Source organism: Eucyclogobius newberryi, unplaced genomic scaffold (genome assembly GCF_026437365.1).
Source record: "Eucyclogobius newberryi isolate DKJ021-1_F unplaced genomic scaffold, fEucNew1.0.hap1 SCAF_21, whole genome shotgun sequence".
In the NCBI taxonomy this organism is placed as follows: domain Eukaryota; kingdom Metazoa; phylum Chordata; class Actinopteri; order Gobiiformes; family Gobiidae; genus Eucyclogobius; species Eucyclogobius newberryi.
The window spans coordinates 20258054-20284416 of NW_027315846.1; the positions used below are offsets into that span (position 1 = coordinate 20258054).

General features: G+C 40.4%; 3 protein-coding genes across 3 annotated transcripts in view; 2 read left to right on the top strand and 1 right to left on the bottom strand.

Moving 5' to 3' along the window:
• Window positions 1-26363, top strand: part of mrpl35 (mitochondrial ribosomal protein L35) — a 108990-nt gene that overhangs the window by 43310 nt on the left and 39317 nt on the right. The gene's annotated exons all lie outside the window — the stretch shown is intronic.
• tacc3 (transforming, acidic coiled-coil containing protein 3) lies at window positions 734-5305 on the top strand. The gene is made up of 16 exons (XM_072457442.1): window positions 734-901; window positions 1011-1138; window positions 1276-1319; window positions 1483-2485; window positions 2560-2602; window positions 2677-2791; window positions 3123-3181; window positions 3249-3379; window positions 3454-3535; window positions 3627-3746; window positions 4020-4087; window positions 4171-4214; window positions 4277-4437; window positions 4506-4612; window positions 4683-4803; window positions 5240-5305. Exons 1-16 carry the CDS (start codon window positions 734-736, stop codon window positions 5303-5305), a joined length of 2460 nt encoding a protein of 819 aa, XP_072313543.1.
• The window catches only part of LOC140371071 (fibroblast growth factor receptor-like 1), a 28646-nt gene continuing 9059 nt past the window's right edge, over window positions 6777-26363 (bottom strand). Inside the window, exons 3-9 of the mRNA XM_072458361.1 lie at window positions 16405-16681; window positions 13238-13242; window positions 12029-12090; window positions 11552-11555; window positions 9827-10111; window positions 8404-8757; window positions 6777-7869 (exon numbers count right to left, since the gene is read on the bottom strand). Coding sequence (XP_072314462.1) covers window positions 7442-7869; window positions 8404-8757; window positions 9827-10111; window positions 11552-11555; window positions 12029-12090; window positions 13238-13242; window positions 16405-16681 — 1415 coding nt within the window. The 3' untranslated portion in view covers window positions 6777-7441. The remainder of the gene's footprint in view (window positions 7870-8403; window positions 8758-9826; window positions 10112-11551; window positions 11556-12028; window positions 12091-13237; window positions 13243-16404; window positions 16682-26363) is intronic.

Below are 26363 nucleotides of genomic sequence, written 5' to 3' on the forward strand. Positions count from 1 at the left end.
AAGCTTTTGTTACTTGTAGACTTCATCCACAATGGGGAAAGTTACCAGAACATGTACTGTGACACTGTCAAATATGTTAAGTGTGTCTGAGAAGTACAATGTTATTTAAAAGTTAAACTGTTAGTCTCTCTGCAGATGACCTGTAGAATTATTTCATTCAGCATTTTGTTGTATTTATGAAAGGGGGGAAAAAAGTCTTCTGAATAGGGATGTCGAGATTATTCGGTTAATCGACAATTGTGATCATTCAGGTCACAATGTAAGATCCAAATAAATAATGATCATGACGATTTTAGAAGCAACATTCAGTATTGCTGTTCAATATATTTGGCCCAAAAACAGACCAAATATAAATAACTTTTTTAATTCTGCTGATTTTGTGCACATTTAACTTTATTTCCAGAATGTTCACTTTTGTAAAACTGGTCACAAACTGTAGGAAATGTGTATATAGGAAAATGTTAGACAACGGGAATAAAAGACAAAAGATTTTCAGTTTGATCATGAAATCGTGATGTTTTTTGTCACAATCGGAACACTAACATTTGATATCGTGACATTCCTGCTTCTGAGCACTTGCATGATGGTAAAGGTTTGGCAACACTAGATATCTAGAGTGACCACGCTTCAAGTTCCTCATGCTTGTACACACCAGGAACCACATGACCACTGTGCCTTATCAACTGGTTGCACGTTTCTTTTTATGGAGATCGTGACTCTGTTTTTGTGTAGGATGAACTCTGTGGAGTTTAATGATGAGAATCGAGAGGTTGTGCCCCTCAGCGGAAACCATTGTGCCATGAATGACGATATTTTTATGGTGGCAAATCCGACTGGAAGGCCTTCCATCCTGCGTCAGACTGAAAACATTCCCTGTAGCACTGTGGCCAAGGGTGTGAAGGTAAGAGGCTTCATACTCAACCATACTTGTTTACTGAATCACCTTGATACCAACAGTTTGTTTGTGGCATGCATTTGAAGTGGCCAAACTGACCACTATCTTTGCACAGGTTTGTTTTCAGACTCCGAGGAGAGACCCGCTCACAAAGAGAATTCTGTCTCCCTCTAAAACTTCCAAGATGACAAATGTTGATGAATGCACAAATGCACTGGAGTCATTTAATCTGGATAAAGCTGAGTAAGCATAGTGTCCAAATGTTTTTTGTTTTGTCGTTGTTGGCCTGAAAGTTTAAACTTTGATTTGAGAGTGGGCCTTTCATTGTATACAATACAGAGTTTACACATTAACACAAACTGAACAATCTACTTTTCTAGGTCATCTATTCAAGATGTGGCAGACCAACTTGTACCAAAACAAGGTAAGCATATTCCTATTCATAGCAAAAACAAATTCAAAATGCTTTTTCAGTTGGAATCAAATATTCTTACTTTTGTGGGAGGAACATTTTCAATTTGTGATTTTTCCATGAATGTAGTCTCGAGTGATATCCTTTGTTTTTTGTTTCCCCTCCTCCCGTTCAGAAAGCGAAATGCTACTTCAAAGTGACGAACCCCAATTTACTTTGGAAAACCTTGATTCTATCAACCCTTTTCAATCCTCAAATAACATCGTTCTGTCTCCGATGAAGCTTGCCACGGAGACCCTTCAATCTCAGAAAGATTGTTGCGAAAGAAGCCCCAATCTGACTAAAACAGAGCTTGCCTTAGATGAGACCCTGCCTTTTACTCAGTCCATTGAGAACTCTCTTAATGCAACCACAGACCTCAGTTCCACAGACAGCAGTGTGGTGCTGGTGACCAAGACTTCCACAGCGGAACAACATGAGCCTATCGCCACCACACCATGTGGAACTCTAGGAAGGTCTGCTGAGGACTCTCCTTTGCCAGCAAAAGGTTCATACAATTTTGATTTTGACAACCTTGATGCTGTGAATCCTTTTCAGACGGGTGGCTCGAAAATCCAAAACTCACCTCTGATTTGTAAACGCTCTCCACAAGAAAAGGATGTTTTGGTCATAGCAAAAAATAATCCTACAGAGCAGATCCTAGAGCAAGAAAGTTTGAGCCAACCTGGAGTAAAACCTGTAGCCACAGTTGCTCCCATCTCTGCCAATACAGATCTGTTGTGTCAAACGGAGGCTCTGTCCGACTCATCTGCAGGAATAGACGGCCCTTTTAAACTTGAGTTTAATTTTGATGACGAGCCAAACAAGAAGGTAAAGCCACCACCAAAAAAACTTGGCGCCAAAAGGTCAACGAGCCAGAAAGCCTCCAAAGAAATGAAGCCTGTGTCGAAAGCAGAACCGCAGAAGCCGGCAGAGGAGTCCTGCGATGAGGTCCCCATATCCAAAGGTTCATACTCCTTTGAACTCGGCAAGTTGGATGACCCAAACTTCAACCCCTTTGGTTCAAAGTCTGGCATCTGCAATTCTCCTAAATGTAACATGCAGACTAGTCCAGACTCTGCTCAAACCACCCAGGCGAAGGTGAATGAGCCTGTACAGGAGGAGAGCTCTCTGGAGTGGTATGTTCATCAGATTTAAAAACGACGGGCAATATGTACTCAAAGCTCACTATGTGTGTCTATATGTCTTATAGCATCACTGAAGCCATACACAGTGATCAGCCCAGTCCTCAAGAGGTTTGTAAGGATAATGAGATATTATTTCATACTTATTCAACCTGAATGTTTAAACTCTTGTTTGTTTTTAAAAGGATGTGAAGGTTGACTGTGAAGGAAGCGTTCCCCCTGAGGCTGAACACATGAGTTTTTCAGAGCACAAGTCACAAGGCAGCCTGCTGGAGGAGGAGTTTGTTCCAGGGACAACCTGTAAGCCAAATCCTGTTGTCTATGATTTGCCTATTGGTCAAAGCAATACAGTCTTCTGGTTCAAGAAGGGGGCTTTTTTGCAAAGTAGTTTGACGGTAGCATGCGCCACAACATCCCTACTCTGGTCCAGAGAAGATATCAGTCTAGATTATCTATCACACATAATTTGTATTCTTTGTGTCAATAGATTTAATCCCTGGTCAATGAATTTATCACTTGACTCAGTGCAAAGTCCCACAACTCTGTGATCAAAGTACTATTAATTGATCAAGTTATGTGTTAACTCTTTTCTTTCTGTTATTTGTATTTAAAATATCGTCTTTTTTAATAGTTCTGTTAAATGACTTTGACGGACAGATGGATTACCTGGAACAGTTTGGATCCAGCGGTGTAAGCGACTTTTGATACTTAATTTTTTAGTTTGTAGATCTGTCATCTCAAATGTCCTCTCTTACAGTTTAAAGAGTCAGCCTTGAGGAAACAGTCCTTGTACCTTAAGTTTGACCCCCTTCTCAGAGACAGTCCTAAGAAAGGCCCTGGTCCGGCTGCTGTGGCCCCTGCGTCTCAGCCTGCTGCGTTCCTCTCACGGTACATGCTGCTTTAGTTTTCTACTCAATGGTTCTTTTTGAACATTCCATTTGAAAGAAAATCGTGTCTTTCAGTCTTGAAACGGAATTGTCAGAAAAGGACATGAGCGGCCCACAAACTGATGACTTTAAACTGCTGGATGTTGCTACTGAACCAGTAAGTCACTCATGGACTATTCCAGCTTCACTGTGAATACTATAACATCGCTCTGTAGTTATGGGTCACCAATTCATTCTTTATCCCCCAGTGCGCTCCAGTACTTCCCTTGCCTCCTGCTCAGCCGACAAATGCAGAAGAAGCCATAATTGAAGTTCTGAAGTACAGCCAGAAAGACATGGATGCAGCTATGGCCAGGGTCCAGGCAGAGGTCAGACAATTAACAATGCAGTGAAAACTGAGTTTGAATAGAAAGTTATAAACATTTATACAAATCTAAAAATTGACAATGATAAACTTGCACAACTTTGATTCTTACAAATGTATTCAAACCAAACTAAAGGTTTTGTGTCTGAATCGTTGGTCCAGCTTTGATCGTGATTTGGCTTCTTCCCTGATGAGGATCACTTTATTTCAGATTGTACTGCATTTATGCCATCAAAGTACCACTTGCCACTAAATATTAATATTTTACTCTAATCAGGCAGAAGAAAAGGAAAGGCAGTGGAGTTCTAAGTATAATGAGCTACTTCACGATGGTCAAGAAATGCGGTGAGTATTTTTAACCATAGCTGAATTAAACTGATATAAAACTGATGTTAAACTGTGCCATATACTGACTTTTGTTTCTGTAGGAAAATAATAGCGGAATTTGAGCTTATGATTGCCAAAATCATGGGTAAGTTGCACAGTATATCTGTTTCCTTTTTATGTTCTAATAAAAATGTGTATTTTGTTTAGTTGACCAGGAGAAGGAGCGGGAGGAGGCAGAGGCCAAGCTGAAAGCGGCTCTGATAGAGAAGGATCAGGTGTCCATTGACCTCAATGCAATGGAAAGGTCTTTTTCAGATCTCTTCAAGAGGCTGGAGAAATACAAGACTGTCATTGAAGGTTACAAAAAGGTGCAAGAAAAAACATTTTTAGATTGAACTGGCGTTTCCAGATGTTTGACCCTGTGTTTTAAATTCAGAATGAGGATACACTAAAGGCCTGTGCTCAAGATTATCTGGCCAGAATCAAGAAGGAGGAGCAACGCTACCAGACTCTTAAAGCTCATGCGGAGGAGAAAATCGGCCAGTGAGTTGATGTTGGTAAATATTTAGAATCACTGTTCAGACTGAAATGTCTTGTTCTTGTCTTGTCCTAGAGCAAATGAGAAAATCGCTGAGGTGCGCTCAAAGTTGACGTCGGAGCTGTCTGTGTGTCAGGCTCAGTTTCGGCGTGAACAGTTAAAAGTGCAGTCTCTGGAGAAGACTCTGGATCAAAAAGTAAGAAAAGAGAAATTGGTCCAACATTTTCTCTTTGAAATATTACATGTGCCACCTGGTGGTCAAGTGGGTATAACGCATGTCTAGCATGTGGGCAGCATCGCGAGTTGCTTAGTCGGTCCTCACAAATGAACTACCTGGCTTCATGCGGTGATGACCAGGAAAGGTCTCATTGGATAGATTGGGTATAACCTTTAGGCAAATGCTAAACGAATGGTCTGGCATGTTTATGACTCGCTCAAGGGCGCAATTATACGGGTTTGTGTGTGGATGGACATCTGTTTAAAATGTGTGTGTACGCAGTACGAGTCTGGCTCTGATGTCCTTCCCATCTCTCATCCACATTTAATGCTGCACTGTCCTGTCCAATAAAACCTACAGGCCAATAATTGTATTTAATAACACATCAGTATTTTTTTCTTCTTCTTGTCAACAGGAGAAAGAGGCTGCAGAGCTGACTAAAATCTGCGATGAACTTATCGCCAAGGTGCAGAAGGGTTAATTGTAAATATTTTTTATTTTTCTTGTTTGTATATTGTAAAAAATCTTTAATAAAATATTCACTGTAAATATTCACTGTTTTTGTATTAACTTTTTTTGGTGATAAGGGAAATAAATATAGATGGGGACTGATATAAATAGATTAAAAACAAGAAATCATCCTGGGGTTAGTTTCAGCTCTGATTGTCCATACTATAGTCTGTGGCCTGAGCCCGCAGACCAAATTTTCCTGGCACCATGAAGGATTTCTGTTGACATTTGTCCCTTTTTGAATGGTTTAAGCTGTATTTATCATCTGTTTGCCACACTCTGGCCCTCCACTAAGCGCATATTTAAATGCGACTGAAAGCTTTACACCGGAGCTGAAGAATCATGGATATGCCACAAGGGGGCGATGACACAGCGATGGCTCTCCAAAAAGGGAGTGTCTACAGAGCCGCGAAACTGCCATGTTATTTTGTGCCGCGGCTCCTGAAACTGCTGCGCTATTTGACTGCGCCGGGTTAGGATTGTCCATGAGGCTATATGGCCGTGCCGCGGCTCCTGAAACTGCATGGCTACGGCCAAAAAAGATGGAAATTCTGTCGGTCTGGAGTTTCAGTGTTCTTTTACACTCTGGATCAATGCAGGCACACCAGGCAGCAATAAATATTGTAAATACACGTGGGTGAAACTGCATACACAGAAAAGGGAAATTGATCAAATTAACCCAATCCCAATGTTCTTGTACATTTGTAACTTTAACGGTACAGTTAAATCCATGTCACTTCGAATTCTAACTCTAGTGTTTTTGCACTGATGTGGTATTGACCTTGATGTAATGGTCACCACACTCTCAGTGGGAACGGAGCTCTTCATTCTCAGCTTATCCCCATCCCACAAATGATCATAACAAAACAAGTGCATTGCTGGTACAATGCCTCTCTTCTTTCCCAAGCAATCAGCGGCCCCCGTCACATCACTCCCACTCCAGACAATGCGTTTCCTAACTGCTGGAGGTAATCCTATCTGGAAGGAGCTCAATGTGCTGCTGGTTTGGAGCTGGGGAGGCAGGTGGATCGGTTCACTTAAACGGGGGGGAAAGATGCTGGTCTCTGAGTGTAATCTTGCAGCAGCTGTCACTCATCGGAGAAGGACAGAGACTGCCTCTGTGTCTGGGAGACATTAAGCACCCACTGTCCCCAAGCTGGCTGCCCCCTGCCTCACCCCAAGAAACCACTTGACCGCTGCAAAGGTGTAGAAGACCTGTCTGGAGCTTTGTCTCTTTTTAATGTCTACTGGAGAATACTAGCCTTGAGTGTTAAAAAGGTTATGTGATTTACAGTTGTTAGTCCCCTACAAATGTTACGTTATACCCTTTAAGTATAAGGTGCTCTAGTCGCACTGTAGGATTCTTTTGCAGTTTGAGATTTTTTTTTTTTAGTTCTGAAACCAAAGGAAAAAGTGTGAGATGCTTAATAAAATGATGCAAATTTAGATTTTCACACAGATTTCATACAGGATTGTCAAATTAGAACCATACACATCTAAACATGCCAACAAGCGTAACAAAAAGAAATACTTTAGGGGAACATTTACACGACTACACTGTAAAATGTAAACATATTACTCTGAATAATATATTCATTTTAGTCCAATAAATTAAACAGATTAAAAACAAATACAATACAAATTGAAATAACGGTCTCCTCCTGACACTAGTACACAGATCTTAAAAGGTGATGAAATAGAATTATTCTACAAATCAAAACTTTTACACCCCTGCAGTCTTAGGCAAGGAAAAGGTTCATAGAGCCACTCGTAACATAAAAAACAAGCCGAGGCGGATTGGTCCTTTTGGAGTTTAGTGGTCTATGTTAAAAGCTCAGTCCATAGTAAAAACAAGTGTAAACCAACCACTGCTAAGGTGAAGGGAAATGTCCTTCTTTACTCCATGTACTCGGTTTTGGCAGAGAAAACACTCTCCTGAAAAGTTGCACCAAACTCACACACAGTTTTGTTTCCTTCAAAGTGCAAAACAAGGATGTATCCATTTGAGTGGTGTGAATTTAAATGCAGCAGGTATAAAAACCTCAAAACCACTGTCATTCATTGGAGAGCTTAACGATAATGCCATGTGCAAGTCTTTGACAAACTGCTAACACTGAAAATGAATGTGCTGGTGCTGGTGGACTTTTCCCTCCACGTGGGAGTGAGTGTGCGTGTGAATGTCCGTGTAGATTTTGGGGTAGAGTTTTGGAGGAAGTGCTGCCTGGCTCAAGTGTAGCTGCTGCTGGGACAGGTACTCATCATAGTTCCTAGAGGTGATGCAGTCCTTGTCCAGGCCTGAATTGGATGTAGCCACGCACAACCTGTCCCGCTCTCGGTAGGCGGGTCGCTGGGTGTGCCCTTGCCCTGTCAAAGGGTGAGCACTGGTCGGAGGAGGGCAGTGCTTTCTGCTTTGACAGAACCAGAGTAGACCTGTTCCAAAGATGAAGACGATGCCAGCGGGAATACCTATGACCACGGGCCATGGCAGAGAGGTGGAGGCCGCAGAGAACACCGTGGTGACGGGGACCTTTGTGTCTAAAAGAGGGAGATCATTGCAAATATAATAAGTCTGATGTTCGGTAATTACATAAGTACAAACAAGTCCTATGTTCTAAACTGTAATGTATTAATCTACTCTTGGATACATGGCTTCAATTCAAAGTATTAATCTGGATGTGAGTAGTTTTGACTAATTAAAATTTAATTGCTCATATGTTGATGACATTTTTCACTGGTTCAAGATAATTTAGCTTCAAATGAGAAAATAGACATCTCACTTTTCCCACTGGGAAAATGCTAATAATAAGTAATTCGATGAAACAAGTAAAATAATGCAGTTGGGGATCTACAACTAGATTATTTTATACATTTTTTAAATGCTTTTGTTATGATCTCCTCAAATAAATCAATCTAAACTAGTCCAAACTAACTAAACTAACTTAATGAAATTGAGGTTACTTGACTAATTAAGATTAAATATTTGAATTCAGGACACTGAAGACTTTATTGTTTATAGTTTAGCCTCCTACTCCTCAAGCTGTCAAGCTAAACCTGGAGGAGGTGGTTTACCTGGCAGCACGGTGAGGAAAGCGCTCCGGAAGCTGTAACCCATGGTGTTGGCTCCTAAGCAGATGTACATGCCTGCATCCTCCTCTTTGGCCCGAGAGATGAGCAGCTTGTTCAGGTACGAGCCATCAGGCCGGGACCACACCTCCCCCGTGGGCAGCACCATGAACCTATGCTCCCCCACTTCGATGGTGGAGTTGTAGCGACTTTCCTCGTTGGACTCCACTCGTTTGAGCCACTGGATGACGGGTTTCACATCACTCCGGACTTTGCACTGCAGAGAGGTGGTGCCCCCATAGTCCACTGTGGTGTTGACCGGGTGAGTGCCTGTGAGGACGGGTTTGGAGTTGGTTCTCTCTGCACAGACACAAGCACAGCACAAACAAGCATAATGAGAGGCTGCTGCAGATGGGAAAGGCCTGTTGGAACCTCAGCTTTAGGCTTTAGGCTCAGCGTGTGAGTGACTGAGGGAAACACAAGTCGTATGTGTGTGCTGTTACTTCCTGTCTGCCTGTGCTCCCTACTGCTCTGGCACACAGCTGCTAATCAGCTGCAGAGCAGTCTGGTCCACCAACACTTGGGCACAGCTTGAGCCACGTTCCACTTCATATTCCACTGGAACTAAGCACATTATTAGAATGCCGGCTTTTGGGGTTTGAGTTTTACAGAGTTGTTTCTTGTTATAAGCAAAATGCGTACATGCGCAGAACCCCACAAAACACTAGGGCGGGGTCTACGGCTGAATGTTGAGCTTCATCTGAGATATGTTGTCATCTAAATGTCTGTGTGTGCTGTGTCCAAGGTTATATTCCAGACATGTGAGGTAAAGGTATACTTTATTGTTTCCAAGCTTGGTTTGGTCAGGACTAGTGTGAAACTAGATGTAGATGCCAAATTTGACACCACTCTGATCATAATAGAATACAACTGAATCTTTTTCTACAAAAACACTGTACGATAAAAGACTCCTTATGATCTTATACAACTAAGATCAAGATCATTCTATACCTATTCAGAAAATGTCATATTTTGTCCTATTTTTGTGATTTTTTTACTTGATACTAGATCTAGTATTGATTAGTATCAATCAAGCCGAGTCAGGACCACCAAACAGCTGGAAGGATAGCCTATTGTGCATTATAAAGTGTGTTAATGCTTTGGCAATATTACTTATTTGAGTCTTTTTGGTATGTGATTTATTCTTCAATTATTATTAATTTATATCATTATACTTTTTAAATACATTAATTTAAATTATTTAATATTATGAGAATCTATCTGAGAAAAGATTAAATTAGAATGGATGCTTAAGGTTTTACAAACTTGTGGCAATAAAACAGCACTTTGCACAAGGCCCCCCACAAAGCTCAGAACGTTAATTAGAGTTTTTGTGTTGGAGTATGTCGAGCCTGTGGCAGACACTCACCTATGACCTCCAGTTTGTACGTGGCGTTGATCTGGCCGGCGCGGTTAGAGACGCGGCAAGTGTAGCGGCCGCTCTGCTCTGGGCTCAGGTTTCTCAGACTCAGGGTCCACTTCTTCTGCCGTCCCTCTCCCACCTCATGTTCACTCAGGGGCAGATCGTCCTTTAGCCACTCGATGTCCGGCTGAGGGTTCCCACTGGCTGCACATTTGAGGCGCACCGAGCTTCCGACAGGACGAGCGATGACCCTTTTTCTCATTTTCGAGGGCGCAGAGAAGCGGGGACGCACTGGGCAAACGTAAATGTCATATGGTCAATGAACTATTCACACTCGCTTTTTACCAATAGGACAGCAGAGTAGTAAAAGTACATCTTGGAACACGTAAAACACACTCTTATTATGAATTGGTATGTTTGATGATGACTAGTTGACTATAAAAAAATAATTGTAAAAATAAAAAAAATAGTTGTCTTAATTTGATAATCATAATCAATAATTTGATAATTATATGATTGATAATCGTACTTTATTTGGACAATACAAACTGTAAAACACATACAAAAATACCTTTTTGTCACAAATACAGTGGCATGATTAAATCAAAATGTCAAAAATACACTTTATTTGTAAATATTCTATATCTAGAACAGACCTGGGCATTTGTGGCCCCAGGGGCAAGATGTGGCCCTCGGCATGTTTTAATCCGGCCCCTAGAAAGATTTTAGTTTCTATTTTTTAACTGTCTGAAACATCTGTCTGCACTTGTATCCTTAATAAAGATGACATGAAATGAATTAAATAATAGATTCAATAGCCTATATTTGACAGAAAAGTGATATTTTATTTGACATTTAATTATGTCTATTTATTTTATTTTTCACACTAATGATTGCGGGTCGGCCCTCCGCTACTTGTCTGGATTTGAATATGTCCCTCGGAGGAAAAATAATTGCCCACCCCTGATCTAGAAGCTTTCAGCCACCATATATTAATATTTATTTAGTTAATGTACTATAGAAATAACGATTTGACTAATAGACTACTAAAATAATAGTTTGTTGCAGCATTAGCCTTAAACACTTTTAAGTACTGTGTTCCTTATCTGGAAATCAGTACACCACAAAAAACATGCATTCATACTGTGAGCAGGGTTGATTCTCCACAGACCTATAAATCTTGGCCTGGTGGCGTCACTTGCTTGTCTCCATGGAAAGAGATACATTTATTGTCATTCTAGGCAAAGCAATAACATCTCCAATGAGACAAGCAGGTGGCGTACCCTCCACCAGAAAGGTTTTTAGATTTTGTAGCCGTGTATCGAGTATAGACGTAAATCTTGTATAGTGGTTGCTAATCGTAAAATAGTTTTACTTATTTAATTAATATTACTTTACTGCTCTACTTACTCTTTACTAGTGTGTTAAAGATTACTTTGATTCCACTGTCAGTGTAATAATCCCTCATTTGTCTGAGCAATTTGCATATTCTGCTAAGTAGGTCTTTGTAAGTCGGAGTCTATTTTCTGTATGCTGTGGACGTATTGTTTAGCAGTTGAGTTGTAAACATAGGCCACAGTCAATGAGCTGGAAAAAGCTTCATGATGACCCTCTGTATCACTGAAGGCCTTACCTAGTTTTTCGTCGACTTCAGACTGCGTCCTATCAGGCGTTTCATGCGTGGTTCTATCAGAATCATCTACAAGGAGCACACAAGGAAAACACAATTACAAAGCTGCACACCCAGTAACAAAGACATGACAAAATGGAATGTACTGCATGTAAAGGACAGGACTGGAGTGTGAGGGAGGTGAGACAGTGATGCTGGGGTCACAGAGGTGTAAGATGATCACTTTTCATAAGGGCTTTGCAGAAGGAGAAAGACAGCTGTGTCACCGGCTGACATCATGCCGCCGAACTGAGCCAGGATTAGGACAAATATTTGGAAATGTAATCATCATTTTGTGATGGGGATCATATTTTCAACATAAACAATGGTTAACTAAAAATGCATATCAAATTGATCATCAACATCTTCCAGTTGGTTGTGGAATTCAACTTTTTGAAATGTTATTTATTTTAAAACCTCTCAAACAGGTCTTCAGGGCAACTTTGTAAAATAAATGTCTTTATTTTGGCAGTAGTGAAACAGAGTAAAAGTTGGTTTATGAATTATATTGCTTTATCACCTTCAAAGCTCTTCACCACCTTGCCCCCCCCTACCTGTCTGACCTCCTCATCCCCCACCGCCCCTCCCGAGCTCTCCGATCCTCCTCCTCTCTCACCCTGACTGCACCAACATCCCGACTCAAAACTTTTGGCGACAGAGCATTCTCCCGAACAGCACCCCGACTCTGGAACTCCCTCCCCCAACCTGTCCGCCACTCTCCCTCACTCACAACATTCAAATCCCGCCTAAAAACATACCTCTTCACCCAAGCCTATGACCTCCCCTACCCCTAGCCTCCTCTACCCCATTGCCTACTCTTCTACCCCCTGTTACATCCCCATCTTTTTCTCTCTACTTCTTCTGTCTTGTTCATTTTATCTGTATATTAATGTGTATTGTACGTGTTGTCCCCCCCTGTCTGTAAATACCCCCCCTTTTTTTTATTATGTTCAGCGTCTTTGGGTCACTGAAAAGCGCTATATAAATAAAAGTTATTATTATTATTATTATTATTATCACCATGCAGCAACAACAATACAATATTTTTGGCTGATAGGGAGACAATTCTATATCATGTAAATGTTCACAATATTTATATTTTTAATTTGCGAGTCCAATATTTAATTATTTCATCACTCACTGCACTGCTCACCTTCTACACTGCATATGTAAATTCAACTGTAACCTTTGTGTACATAGTAAGCCTATTTTTAAGTTTTATCTTATAGCCTATCTTTATTTTGATCCTATAGCAGATTAAAATTGTTTCTCTTTTTGACTTATATAGGTTGTTTTTATCATCGTTCATTGTTTTATGTTGCACCGAATCACCAAAGCAAGTTCCTATGTTTGTGAATTCTGTTCATTGGCAATGGCAATAAACCTTTTCTGATTCTGATCTGATTCTGAATATCATTATATATGGTAACTGATTGATAAAGCTGATGTTAGCAGTAGTCTAAGCCTATGTATTTCGCGTATGGCACACTTGATTGGCTCGGGGTAATCGATGAGGTGTGCACAGGGGGCCGATGTGACCCGGCGCCCACCTCCCTCCTGGTCCCTCTAAAATCTCAAAGCCCTGGACTCCTCGGCTACAAGTCCTCCTTTGTTTGTCCCTGCCGCTCGGGCCTAGCCATGATGTCATGACTATTTGGAGGCTTTAACTGGCCAACTATAATAAGCCATTCCTTAAAAAAAAAAAAAAAAACAGCCTCCAGTGGAAGAAATATTTCTCTGTAACTCACTGGGGCTCTATGCATTCCAACCAGTTCCTGAGCCTCCCAATCCAAACATGCTCCACACTGCTGCGCTTTGCATTTGGACTTCATTTTTCCGCTCCTATTTCCTCTCTCGAACTAAAGAACTATTGATACCTTTATAAATCTCTTTTCCTGTAACCTTAACAGTCCATAACTCATTTGACCACAATAGCTGTGGCAGATATCTTCAAAGTTCCTGCAATTCAACTGTTTAGTTTGCTGATATTTTGTAGACTTCGGGAAGTCTGTACAATTGCCTGTTGTAAATAAATTGGCCAGAATTATGGTGGCTCCTACAGTAAAAGAAAATATGACACCAATATTGCACCAAGAGGCCAGTGATATAGTCAGCCCTGAAACTATAGGAGGGTCAAGTTAGGTTGGAAAATCACATTTGCCACTCTTTTTTAATAGAACACCAGGACCACACTACGCCGCTGGTATGTTATATAAAAATAACATTAAAACATTTTGAGCTTTTCAGTCACAAAAATGGTCAGAGGAAACAGTCGGGTCATTGGTCGCCTCAGAAATCACAAAATAGCCTGAAGATGAGGGGTCACCATGAGCTCCAGATGTTTGTAGTCTAATGATGGGGACAGTTACGCCCCCTCACTACATTCACAATTATTCATCGTCTGCCTGCCTGGTTCCTGTAAGTTCCCATCACTCATTCTCTTTCAGTCTCATGACAGGCTGAGGATCTTGGGATTGAACTGCAGCTGCATGTATGTCGTGCTGTGTGGGCCTGGGGAGTTCAGGACAGTTGTCAGGGGACGTCCCCAAACAGCCGGCTGAACGATGGAGGGGGTGACTTGTTACATCGAGCGTCCACATTCTTTGGCTCCGGGAAAGACAGACACAGCCTCCTCTCTCCCACTGTCCCTGTCACTGTATTGAGGATTACACAACACTTTGTACTGTCATGTCTAAACTCCTTATGGGCCCTGCCGTAGTACACTCTTGAACCTTCTCTGAGCAGAGTAAATATGATACTGGGAGCTAATAAAAATATTAGAATGAAATAATAAATGGTGCAATACATTGACCACTGAGCCAAAGGGATTGCCTGATGTGGGAGTTTTGCGTGGCCAGCCAAGAACACACACTTTTACAATACTTTCCAAAGACGTTTGGGGCTGGAACTCCTGTCTCCTCGATTTCAGATGGGTGTGAGACAAGCAGATTAACCAATCAGAAAAATGCATGGTTCGTTTGTGTCCAAACAAAACATAAATGGGTGAAGTGAATTAAAAATGTCCACAGACGACTGAGAAACAGAGCGGATTTCTGCCTAATCAACGAGCGAAGCACTAGACTGTGTAAATCTGAGGTAAAAGAAGTTATAGATTTCATTCTGAATGCTGCGAGGATATTCCAGACCTTTCTATAATAAACAAATAATAATTGTGCTCTCAAATAATAATGGAATTGTGCTCAAATTTGATTGATTGGTTGATTAATTGATTGATTGATTGATTGATTGACTGATAAAAAGAAAGATGGACTTGAAAGCGCGGCAAATGGGAGTATAGAAACTAAACTCACGTTTTTGTAGTTTAATAAATGCTTCTATAACTTTCTTGATGAAGCTAATTTATTTTCCAATGATTCCTTACCTTTCTTTGATAGAGCTGATTTTGATCATGATTGGGCAATTTGACTATTGCTGTATATAATATAATATAATAAGCTCTGTATGTTTTTGTTGTATAGCAGCTTTATTCTATGACGGAGTGAATAGTGCCAGATACTCTAGATGTTGAGGTGGGAGATTTATTGAAGAAGGGATAATATTGCTATTGTTGTTATGAAGACATATAAAATTAGAATGTCAAATGCATCATCAATAATAAAAAAATAAATATTTAGAAGCCTACGGAAAATCATAAAATCTAAAAATATTGTGATATAGATTTAGTTTTTTTGGATCGATTAAATATCAGTCCAAATTGTTTACATATTTAATAGATGCTCGTATGTGTCTGCAATCTCAAATCCAATGTTTATAGTCTATTTAGAACACAAACAGGAGGCTTGTCCCATGTTTGGTATCTGAGGAGAAGAGCATAGGAAACTTCTGGGGCCAGTCCTATTTGCATTGGGTAATGTTTGTGTAAGATCCTTTCATCTTTAAAGCCCACAGTAAATGTTCAGTCTGAAATGGGATATTAATACATCTGTTTAGTTTGTCAAAAAGGTTGTAATTTAAACAACACTGCTGTTTTTCCAGATATGCTGAAAGTGTACAGACAGTGCCACTGCATTGTTTTCACTAAATCATATGTATTTTAATTGTTATGCATTTATGTAGACATTCTTTGATTAATATGTATGTTTTGTTTTAAAAAAGTTCCCTGTTGTGGACTTAAATGATATGGTTCTGATCCTTCACAAGCCCGATGGATATATTGAGTGAGACCAACAGACCTCGACACGAAGAGTAACAGTGAACCTGGGCATTATGGCTGGCTGCATGCTCCAAATGACCTTTCATTTTAGCACAATCAGGCGACACCCTTTCATTGAACTCACCGGCAGCGACTGAGGTGAACCCAAAATAAGTCTGCTCTTAAAAGAGCAATCCAGAACCACTCTGCTCTGTTTTCCACATCTGCCTGATTATGGTTCTTGAAGCATGGCTGTCACAAGATTGGGCTACATCGTCTTTCTGGCCCCAATTAGGCATCTTAGAATAATTAGACTAAACACAGGCTTCACGCTCCATCCAGCTCATTTATCACGCTCAGCTAAAGCACAGGAAACACACTGTACGCACAGCACCACAGGCCGGGCCCAGTCCTGGGAGTTCCTCCAGGCCTGCTCCAGAGCTGTGACAGGCTAAACAACCTGAGGAGCTCATTCCAAAGCAGAGCTACTATACCCAGTGTAGCCTAAGGAAAAGGAAGAAGCAGTGATCCGACTGAGACATGGAGGATGAAGTTGTATGAAACATCCCGCTCGGTTGTTGACTTTGGGCTGAGAGAGGTAGAACTGTAACACGTACAATACATGAGGGGATCACGCAATAAGTCCCCAGAAATCCACTTGATCTGAGCTTGACCTCTGAAGAATAAGGCCTTATTCAGGGAAAAGCAAGAAGCCGTCAGTGGACAATGCCATTAAACATAAGACCGGTGATAGTTTCAGACTTACCAATCACAATCAGGGTGTAGTTTATATAGACACTGCCAAATCCATTGGTGGCTTTGCATATGTAGGTCCCTGCGTCATCAGCCTCTGTTTTGTTGATCTTGAGTCCCGTCCGAAGGAAGCGGAAGCGGCCCCAGCGGCTGTGGATGTAGCGGTCATCTTTAGTCCACCTTATGATGGGAGGGGGGTCACCTTCCACAGGACAAGGCAGCTTTATGGGACTGCCCAGACGCGAAGACTGTCTGTGGGCAACTTTGTGAGACACTCGGGGAGGTCCTGAAATACATTCAAGAGGAGAGAACAAAAGCTGGTTTAAAGACTGGAAAAAAATATGTAAAATGCCTTAAAAAGTATGTTAGTATGTTGTCGTTCCCCAGGGTTAACAAAGAGTTAACCACTCTTTACCCAAATGTTTTTGCACATTGGATGGCCCTGATTAAACATGACTAACACCATGGTCAGAAAATCCATACTTCATCACACTTGTTGTTATGTAAGCACTTTTCCCCCAAACTCTCCTTTCCAACATTTCCGAGTTAGTAGTTAACAATGAAAGTAGAGAAGCAGTAGAAGCTAAAGCCATTTTCATGTGTCAAAAGCAGATTGTTATAATTGGATGTGATCTGTCATCTACCAAGAGACGAAAGGATCAAAGTGCGTGGTCAGGTCTTTCAGATCTGGTGAAGTGGAGCCTGTGATGGTGTTAGAAGGCCAACAGCACCAGCTACACTTTCAAGCAAACAAACCCGGAGTTAGACACAGGACAAACCAGGGACCACGCTCATATCACTTTATTGGACCTTACAAAACATAGGTACTGATTTGGGGGGGCCAATGTAGTGATAACCACGTATAAAACCCCAAAACATTTGAATCTAGTCTGACTTTGAATGCCCCACTCCTCAGGTTGTGTACATTTGTATCAAGTGTAGCAGGAAATGATATATAATGGTATAAAGTAGTATAAAATATATTGCTGAGTAATTGAAAGCTTCTGTAAACACAAAGCACAATCACTTTGCGATTCATACGTTCATAAGACATTTCTATAAAGCCCTAGTGTTTTGTGTGTGAGGTCATCAGTTGTAGAGAGACAGGGTTGTAAAGAAAATAATTCAGTAGTAAATAATATCCGGCGGGTAATTTTCTACATTTTTGCAAAAGCTTGGTTGAATTAAGAGGCCGTTTAAGGCGAGTGAGCATTTGGCTGTGATAAAACAGGGAGCTGTTTGTGTAGGGGCTGTGCACCAAATGATTTCCCCCTCCATCTCAACTATCCAAAGCTTTGAAGTCTCACTAAAAACAAGGTAGTGAGGGGCCCTCAGCTCAAGGCCGCCCCAGCTAACCTTGGTGCTTGCACTATTGCTCGTTCATGTTCATTTGCGTAACATTTTGAAGAAAACAAACCTATGATAGTTAATTTATCACGTCAAAAAATATTGCTGAAGAAAAAGACAAAGTTTGGTGTGATAAACTTTCTTATGATAGTTATATTTCTAAAAATAATAATAATAATTAAAACAAAATTATAATGTCAAAGTAATTGTAACTAATTCCTCCCAATATATTTTCTCGCATAGCTTTCTAACTGTATGTGACAAAAGCTTATTGTTATTGTCTGAATGTTGAATGTTAAACTGCAAAATGTAGTGTTACCAGAAATCTAGTCGGCTTCGGACTTGTGACTTGGACTCATTTAGATTATTTTGACTGTAATCTTGCTTTAATTACTTAAAGTTGGGACTAAAACTTAAATGAAAAGGAGCAAAGAGAAAGGTCCGAGGTACTCTGATATAATACCGTAATAAAAATCCTTCAATAGGACAAGGACATACCAATGCGTTTTGACCCCCTACGTATCTCTGTTTTATTGAATCGAACTTGGACGAGCGCTCAGAGACCTAAGGACTTGGACTCTACTCGGACTAGTCCTAACTTTTCAGTGACTTAAGCGTGACTCAAACTCGAAAAATTGTGCCTCGACTACAAACGTCATTAGGGCTGAATGTTTTTTCTGATGATATAGATTTTTATTCTGTAAAAGGTGCAATAGGTCCAGGAAAATTAACATTTGAGACGGCACATTTTTATTCTTTCAGAACAAATAGAGCTCAAGCCATTTCTGCTAATCGCTTTCTGAGTTTTCTTATGTTACCAAGGTGATCCTCAAGCGTCCGTCCTTGGACCACTTCTATTTACAATTTACAACTCAGTTGGTCATAATCTAAAACATAGTAGCATCCACAAGTATGCAGATGATGCAATTCTATATTCTATATATAAGAATTCAAGTGGATTTTCATTCCACCAATTAAAATTCTTTAATAAATTCAAGTAAAACAAAATGTATGCTGTTCTCCAAAAGGCACTCTAGTGATTAAAAAAATTATCTATTCTTATTTTACTACAAATACTTGGGCCTCTGGATTAATGATAATCTCTTTTTCAACAAACACATACAAGACAAACAATCTTAAAGCCAGATTGTCATTCCTCTTTAGAAATAAGAAGTGTTTTCCTCTTAATTGTAGAAACCAGGCAACATTTCTCTCCGTGCTGGATTATGGTAATATTATATATATGCATTCAACAGCAACAGTGTTAAAACCTCTGAACTCAGTTTTTCATTCAGCTCTGAGGTTCATTACAGGAGAAGGATACAGAACTCACCACTGTCAATTATTCTAAAGTAGAATAGCAATCACTGGATGCCAGAAGAGAACAGCACTGCCTTTTGTTTGTGTATAATGCTCTCATTGGTGTTTTGCCTGATTATTTAACAACTATATTAGATAAGTATTAATCATTTGAGATCTCAGGACTCTTTATATTATAGTTGCACTGTGTCAACACAAAGGAATATCTTATCTTATCTTATCTTATCAACACCAAATCAGGAAAAAGCATTCAGCAACACAACAATTAGATAATCTTGCCCCTTTTAATGAATTCACAGCACTTTAAAAATATGTTTAAGTGTGTTTATGTATTTGCTAACTTATTGAATGTTTTATTGATTGTTTTTTTTGTTTTTTACATTTTAGCTAGATATTCTGTGTTGCAGTTTCATGTGTGTTTTGTATTCGACAGGGTACTCATGATAAAGAAAGAACATTTAAATATATAACATGTTTGTCACAGTGGAAACTATAGGATTACCTGGTTTCATACATGCTTTCAAGGATATTTTTTACCTAAATAATTGCAACACGCTACTGCTTACCAATAAAACTTTCACTCATGAGCAATGATATTCAGCTTTAAGCCTGACAGAGTGTTGAGAGTTGAACCTGAATGTGAATGGAAACCAGTCCTCCAGGCACATTGGCTTTCCGGCTGGACCCAGGCACTGCAGTGGTCCTCGTCCCGGGCCGGTTGCATGTGTGAAAGGGATCTTTCATTGGCAGGAAGAGGAGGAGGCACTCACATAATTAGCTCTGTTTTTCTTTGCTCAATTTCGTGACAGATTATTTTAAGCAAGCAGCACGTTCAATAAGAGGCATTCTTGTCCTTCAGCCTCGCAATGCAGCACTTTCACTAAAGTTAAGTAGTAAATTAGATCTCTCTACTTGGATCTCAGGTATGTGTGCAGTTACTAAAATAAAGCCCAGTGTTTTATTGATGAAAATTGAAATATTATAATAACGCCTCGAACCACTTTCTTGTCCACCACACCTCTAAAGCAGCATGTGTTTCCACTAATATCCCGCTGCATTTCACGACTAGACTTTATAGTTTCCTTCATTACAGAGAACGACTTGATGAAAGAGCGCGGCGCCGTGGCTGTGGGCGGCGCTGAAAAGGTGAGGCTGCAGCTCTGAGACTGTGTGAAAGAAAGCCGCCTCCTTGCTCTGCTCACTCTGCGATACATTTCACTAGATAAACATCAGCGTAAAACAGCGACAACGGGATTCAGGGGGCCCGGTTCTGGCAGAAGAAGAAAGCTGAGAGGCGGGGGTTTCCAGACGTACTGCCCGGCCACTCTAACACGGCCGCCATCAATACCTGTTATTTTCCCCTCTTAGCTTCCAATCAATAAATAAGAGCCGGGGGTACAATGGCTCTTTCTTGGGCCAGATCTGATGTGTGCGGCTGAATGGGGGCGCTCTGTGCTGGGAATGGGACAGGGGTTATAGGGTGACACTGCGGCAGACATACAGCGGGGGATACGTGACAGAGAAGATGCAGATAAAGGTGTTGGATGTGTTGGTTGAGACCACAAACTAACTGAAGCACTAATGACTCAGAGATGCTACATTGAATCATAAAACCTCTACCCTGTTCCTACTTCCTACCACCATACTTTCCCTTTCAACCAATCACATCTCAAGAAATTCAGTATTGTACCGTATTTTTCAGACTTTTTTCATAGTTTTGGCCGGGGTGCGACTTATACTTATATACTTGTACTATATTTATACTCCGGAGCGACTTATTTGTTATTTTCACACTTGCAACCGCATTTCATACTCCAGTGCAACTTACATATTTTTTTCTTCTCTATTATGCATTTTTTGGCTGGTGCAACTTATAGACCAGAAAATATGGTACTTTAAGCGCGTGTAAGTTCTCATGTTTTTCTAACTTGTACTTTTTTGGTGGGATACTATCTGTGGTAATTACTGATCACAGTTTGACATTGGTCAAGCGGGCATTTTGTGAAGAAAGTAAATGCAGAAAATGCAAGGACAATTTACACGCAACAAACCAAATTTTCTGTCAGTTTCAACAAGCGTTTAGCCAAAAAAAGATGTTATCAGGTATTAATATGTGTTAAATCCTAACTAATCTGTAATTTAGAGACATTTTGGCCCTTGTTTACAATATGGTTGCTAGGTAGCAGTTGTGGAATCACTAGGAATGTATTTAAATTGAACTTTGTTAACCAGATATCTGAAAAATTCTATACTAAAATCACAATATTTAACACTTTAACAGTTCTCAAAATAGATTTGTTTACTTTCACTTGAGTAATTTTTGCACTTGCACTTATCTGTACTTTTACCAAAAATTAAGTACTTCTTCCATTCCTGCGTTTCAGGTATGTTCCACAAATCTTCTCATCTCCAAAGCAGCATCAGAAGCCTCCTCAACATCTCTTCACCACTGTCTGCTCATTAACCTGTGTTTACTGTTTTTGTAATGGACTGGATTTTGTGGTATTCATTTTGCATTATATAGGCCTATTGCTTTTGATTAGCTGCAGAGGGTGAAGGAAACACAGTCAGTGCTTCATGAAAGACCTCTTTAATCCAAGTTATGTTCCAAGGAGCTGTATTTTTTCCAGTGTGCATGTGTGGTCTTCATATATAAGGAATCTTTATAGGAAATCATAGGGTAGAAGGTAGAAAGGGACCACGTAAAAGGACCACATATAGTTGTAATGAGTTATGTTTTATGCATTGTGTGTGTGATTTTGATACTAAGGAATAGATTTGATACTCAATGATAATTAAACAAATGCTCTTTTTTTATACAATCGAATGCTATTTTTAACATGACTTAAGATACCATAGTTTCAAGATCAATGGAGCACTGCAGATGCATTTTTGGCATCAGCCTCCCACTGGACTTCAGAGCTATGTATTTGGGCATCAAAACTCCTGCCATGGACACAATAAAAAGAATCCGTTGGAGAATTTTTCTGGCCGCTGGGAAAAACATCACCAAAAAAAAAAGGATGGCACAAAACTAATCAACGATCAAAGACTGTACTGACATGTAATCGACATTAGGACCATGGAAAAAATGACATTTGGACTTAATTTGACAAACTTTGGACTAGATGGGACATTTCTGTTGGACAGTATGTCTCTCTCTCTCTCTCTCTCTCTCTGTTTTTCTGTTTTGTATATTTGCATTTCTGAAAAACTGAAACTGACATAAATCAAGATCATTCTAAAGCTAGTCAGGAAATATCTTGTCCAATTTATCCGATTTGTCTAAATGAGTATCTCCTTTTATAGATACTCGTTTTCGTATACATTTTTTATGGTATCAATGTATTTATTTATTTGACAATTCTTGTATGGACAGAAGGTACAGTTTTCTCCAGCCATGAACCCCATTGCCATCTCCAAACATAGTACCTGCCTGACAGAAGGATGAGATAGGTTTGCCTTTGAGGAATTCAGTAGGTCTTAAATAAGTAATAATACTAATTAATTAAAAATCAATTGTCAAATAACACAATAAACTATCAAAATAAACAACATGAAACCTAATTTAACCTTTTTTGTCAATTTCCTTGAGGTGGGTTTGCTTAGAGCCTGAAAACCGCCGGTCTAGACTTTTTGTTACGCAGGATGTCGACTTTGCCCCCATGGCTTGTGAGCATCACCTCAACACATGATTATTTATTCATCTGCTCAGGGGTCAGGACCACCAAGAGAGGTCAGTGACCATATGTCAAAGGTCTGGGCTCTGCAAACAAACATTTCACACCAAATTAGATGTTTACATGTTCTTGTCAGCGTTCAGATATGTGGGTAAAGCGTGTCCATAGCGTGTTCCAACCAAGGCATAAGTAATCATCAGGTCATGTTAAGCCCCAGAGTAGAGAAAGTGACTTGAAAAATGGCTTACAACCAATATGACAACACTACATTTCACAATCTTAATATGTAACGTTCTGAAAATGCACGTGAAAACGAATGGTTTGGATCAATAACAATCATTTAGACAATCACTTTACTTGCTCCTTTTATGAAATAGAAATACTGTTTCTTAACAGTGCATAGTACAATGAAATTAAGCTAGAAAATGTACAGTGCTTCCACAATGCATTTTTTTATCAATAATATTGTACACATTCTGAATTTGTTTTTGTAATTTGTAACATACATTAAAACATTTCACATCTTGAGTGGATTTTTGTTTAATATAAATTACACTAAAAGGATTTTTGATGACCATTTGCCACTGTCTTATAATATTGTGTATGGAATTTTGGCCAACGGTTAAATGTTTTAATGTACTTTATAAATAAACTTGGAATGGTGAACAGGCCAAAGCAAGACCGGTATCTTCCAGCTTTTTGATTACGATGTTTGAACTGAAATGCAGTCTTTATCAGAACACTATAGACTTCTTTATCACCATCAGTCACAGAATCACAGTTTGTTCACACAAACTCAGTCTCAGTCCAGGGCTTTGTGTGTTCATAAGGAAATCCCATCAGCCTGATGCCGGGTACAGCCTGAGCAGCAGGTCTCTGTAATATTTGACTGATTTGCCTCTGTGTTCCACAGAGGATTTTCCTCCAGGTCCTGCTCCAGGCTTCAAGAACATACTTTTTCCATTCATTACACATGCAGTCTCTGAGTGATTTCTCAGAAAGAGGAGAAATTCCACGACGACAGCCCATACAGCTGAAGTGAAAGCTCCTCTATTGACACGGAGGGACTGGTCTCTGCCCTGGACACACTCTTTCGGAGCTCACTCAATGGGCACAAAGCACAAGAATGTCTGAAGTCACTCACGAGAATTACTAATGAAAAACAAAGTGGAAGTGAAGAAGCCAAGAGCCATATGGGGTCCCATTGAAGCCCATCAGAGGTGAACAGAGAGCCAGTGGAAACAGGAACTGTGGAGAGCTTATTCAGAGCTCGTTACCCCAGCAGCACTGCTTTTGGCCGGGCTTTCTGCACGCCCAGCCAGCCATTTCTGCTGCCACCATAACTTTCAATCAACCTTTTAACTGCTGTGCCATGGGGTGGGCGTGAGCACAGTGAAGTTAGAAAGAACAACAGGCCGAGTGTAATGGAACAGCACAAAAACACACAACATGTTTCCCACGAGGTGACCATGCTTAACTCACACCTCACTAAAAGAACATGAGAAAGTAACTGTGTATTAGAAGAACCCAAAGCAGATTTATTCACTAACATCACACCAATGCCAATATGTCTCACTCACACCATCTGGGACACTAAAACTGCATTGTCAATTATGTTTACTGAAAAAAAAACACTTGGAGAGACAAGGATTCACCATAATTAGGTATGGTATAACACCGCTGTACCACAAACAGTTAAATCTCCTCTGTGGCTGAAAAAATGTTAGTTAAAGAAGTATTCAGGTTAAAAGCTGAATGAAAACACATAAACAACTATCCAAGCTACTTCGTCTCTAAAATGCCTTGATAAGACTGCAATCCTTATTGATAATTATTGTTAAAAATTGTCATTTGAACATGTTTTAGGTAATAAGTTCTTGTTGGCTGCACTTAAATCTGCACAATATTCTTGAAGAAATCTGCATAATCAGTGAACGCTATCTAGTCTCATTAGCAGCTCCCAGTATTCATAGTACACATCTACAGGAGATTATCATTTCAATGAACCCAGTCTGACACCTCTGCCTTCCCTTTGTGAGCATTTTGGAAAGTTAACAGGAGCAGAAGAATTCTATTTAACTTGACCCAAATCCAGTGAACAGCAGGAAATGTGTGTGTGGTCTGAAAACACAGCACCAGCCAAATGGCCAAACACTTCCATTGTACACAGAGGCTAAATATCACGGTGACTTTGTGCTCTCGGTGCATTAGCATACAGCTGCAGCGGACAAACAGTGCAGGGACGCTAATTGAAAAGCCCATTAAAGTCAGTCAATGAGGGTTTTACGAGCAGCCAAAGTAAACACGACTTCTCTGAGCCCGTAGAACACACTTCATCCTCTAACCACACAAAGGACTATTCAACTTGTGTAGTTAAATACCATATATAAGTGTTAGTGAGTAAAAGTGGACAATAAGTTATCTCAGTATTTTAGACATAATGGATTTGATTGAGTAGCGTAATAAATACACAACAATTGTATGGCTGTAATTTCAATTTGAGTGGAAATTATCAATGAGTTTTCAGATTTGATCATGTGGCAGTAACTTGGTTTGCATCCCACATCATGTGAAGATACTCACCCTGGAATAAAGTGTAAAAACTAGACAGAAGAGTTGGATGGATTTGTTTTTGTCTGTTTGCTGTAGTTCCACTGGTCCTACAAAGCTCCTTCTCCTTGAGGTGTTCATCATCTGTGCTACTTGTGCTTGTTTTAGGGGGCATTTTAGTTCAGCTGCAGTTTCCCGGCGGAGAGGGGTTTCCTGTGCAGCACTGAACAGCTCTGGTTTGAGTCCGGAGTGTCCTGAGTGTGCATGGCTGAGTGCTAACATGAGTTACTGCCCTGGCCCACCTCAAGTACGCCACATAATCCACTCATTGTTCTCCCCAAATGGACCAGACCCAGTAAAGAGGGCTCTGCACAGCCCCGGCAGACGGCAGGGTCAAAGGTCGACTCATGTCTTGTTTTAATGACAGCACATTAACTCTGCGGACTTCCTCCCGTTCGTCTGGGTCTGCCCACGGCACACACGCATCTGAATTGTTCACTTCACACCCGTAGTACCCTTTCTATGCGTGATGTAACCCCAGTGTAAATGTATATTTCCAGAAGAACAATTTGCATGCTCTAAATTTCTCCAGATGCGAGTTAAGACCACAGAACGCAGGAGGCTGTTTCTAATTAAAAACAATGAACACAGACTAATGTTTCCTCTTCATTTGCTTGCCCAAGGCACATTGCCAGGCCAGAAGTGGAGGTACTAAAGCTCTCTCAGCAGGCCTCATGGTTGGACTGCTCAGAAAAAAGATAAGAAAAACTTTGCTGCATAACACTGTAGAAGGGGCACAAAAGACGGCACGCAAAGGTCAGGGTAGAGCAGGTAGTAAAGGTCTATCACTGGTTGGAGGGCGCCCACTGAACCTCCTACACCACTGACACCTCACAGACAGGTAAATGCACTTCAATCGTAATATCACGCTTAAGATTGGGATACACTTCACTATTATCTTCAGGCCAACGTCAGATTCAAACCGACAGAGGGCATTTTGTCTTTTTCTTGGGTTCGCCACACACCAATGACCATCCAATCAGACTGAGCATGCCCAGAGCCGAAGGTAAA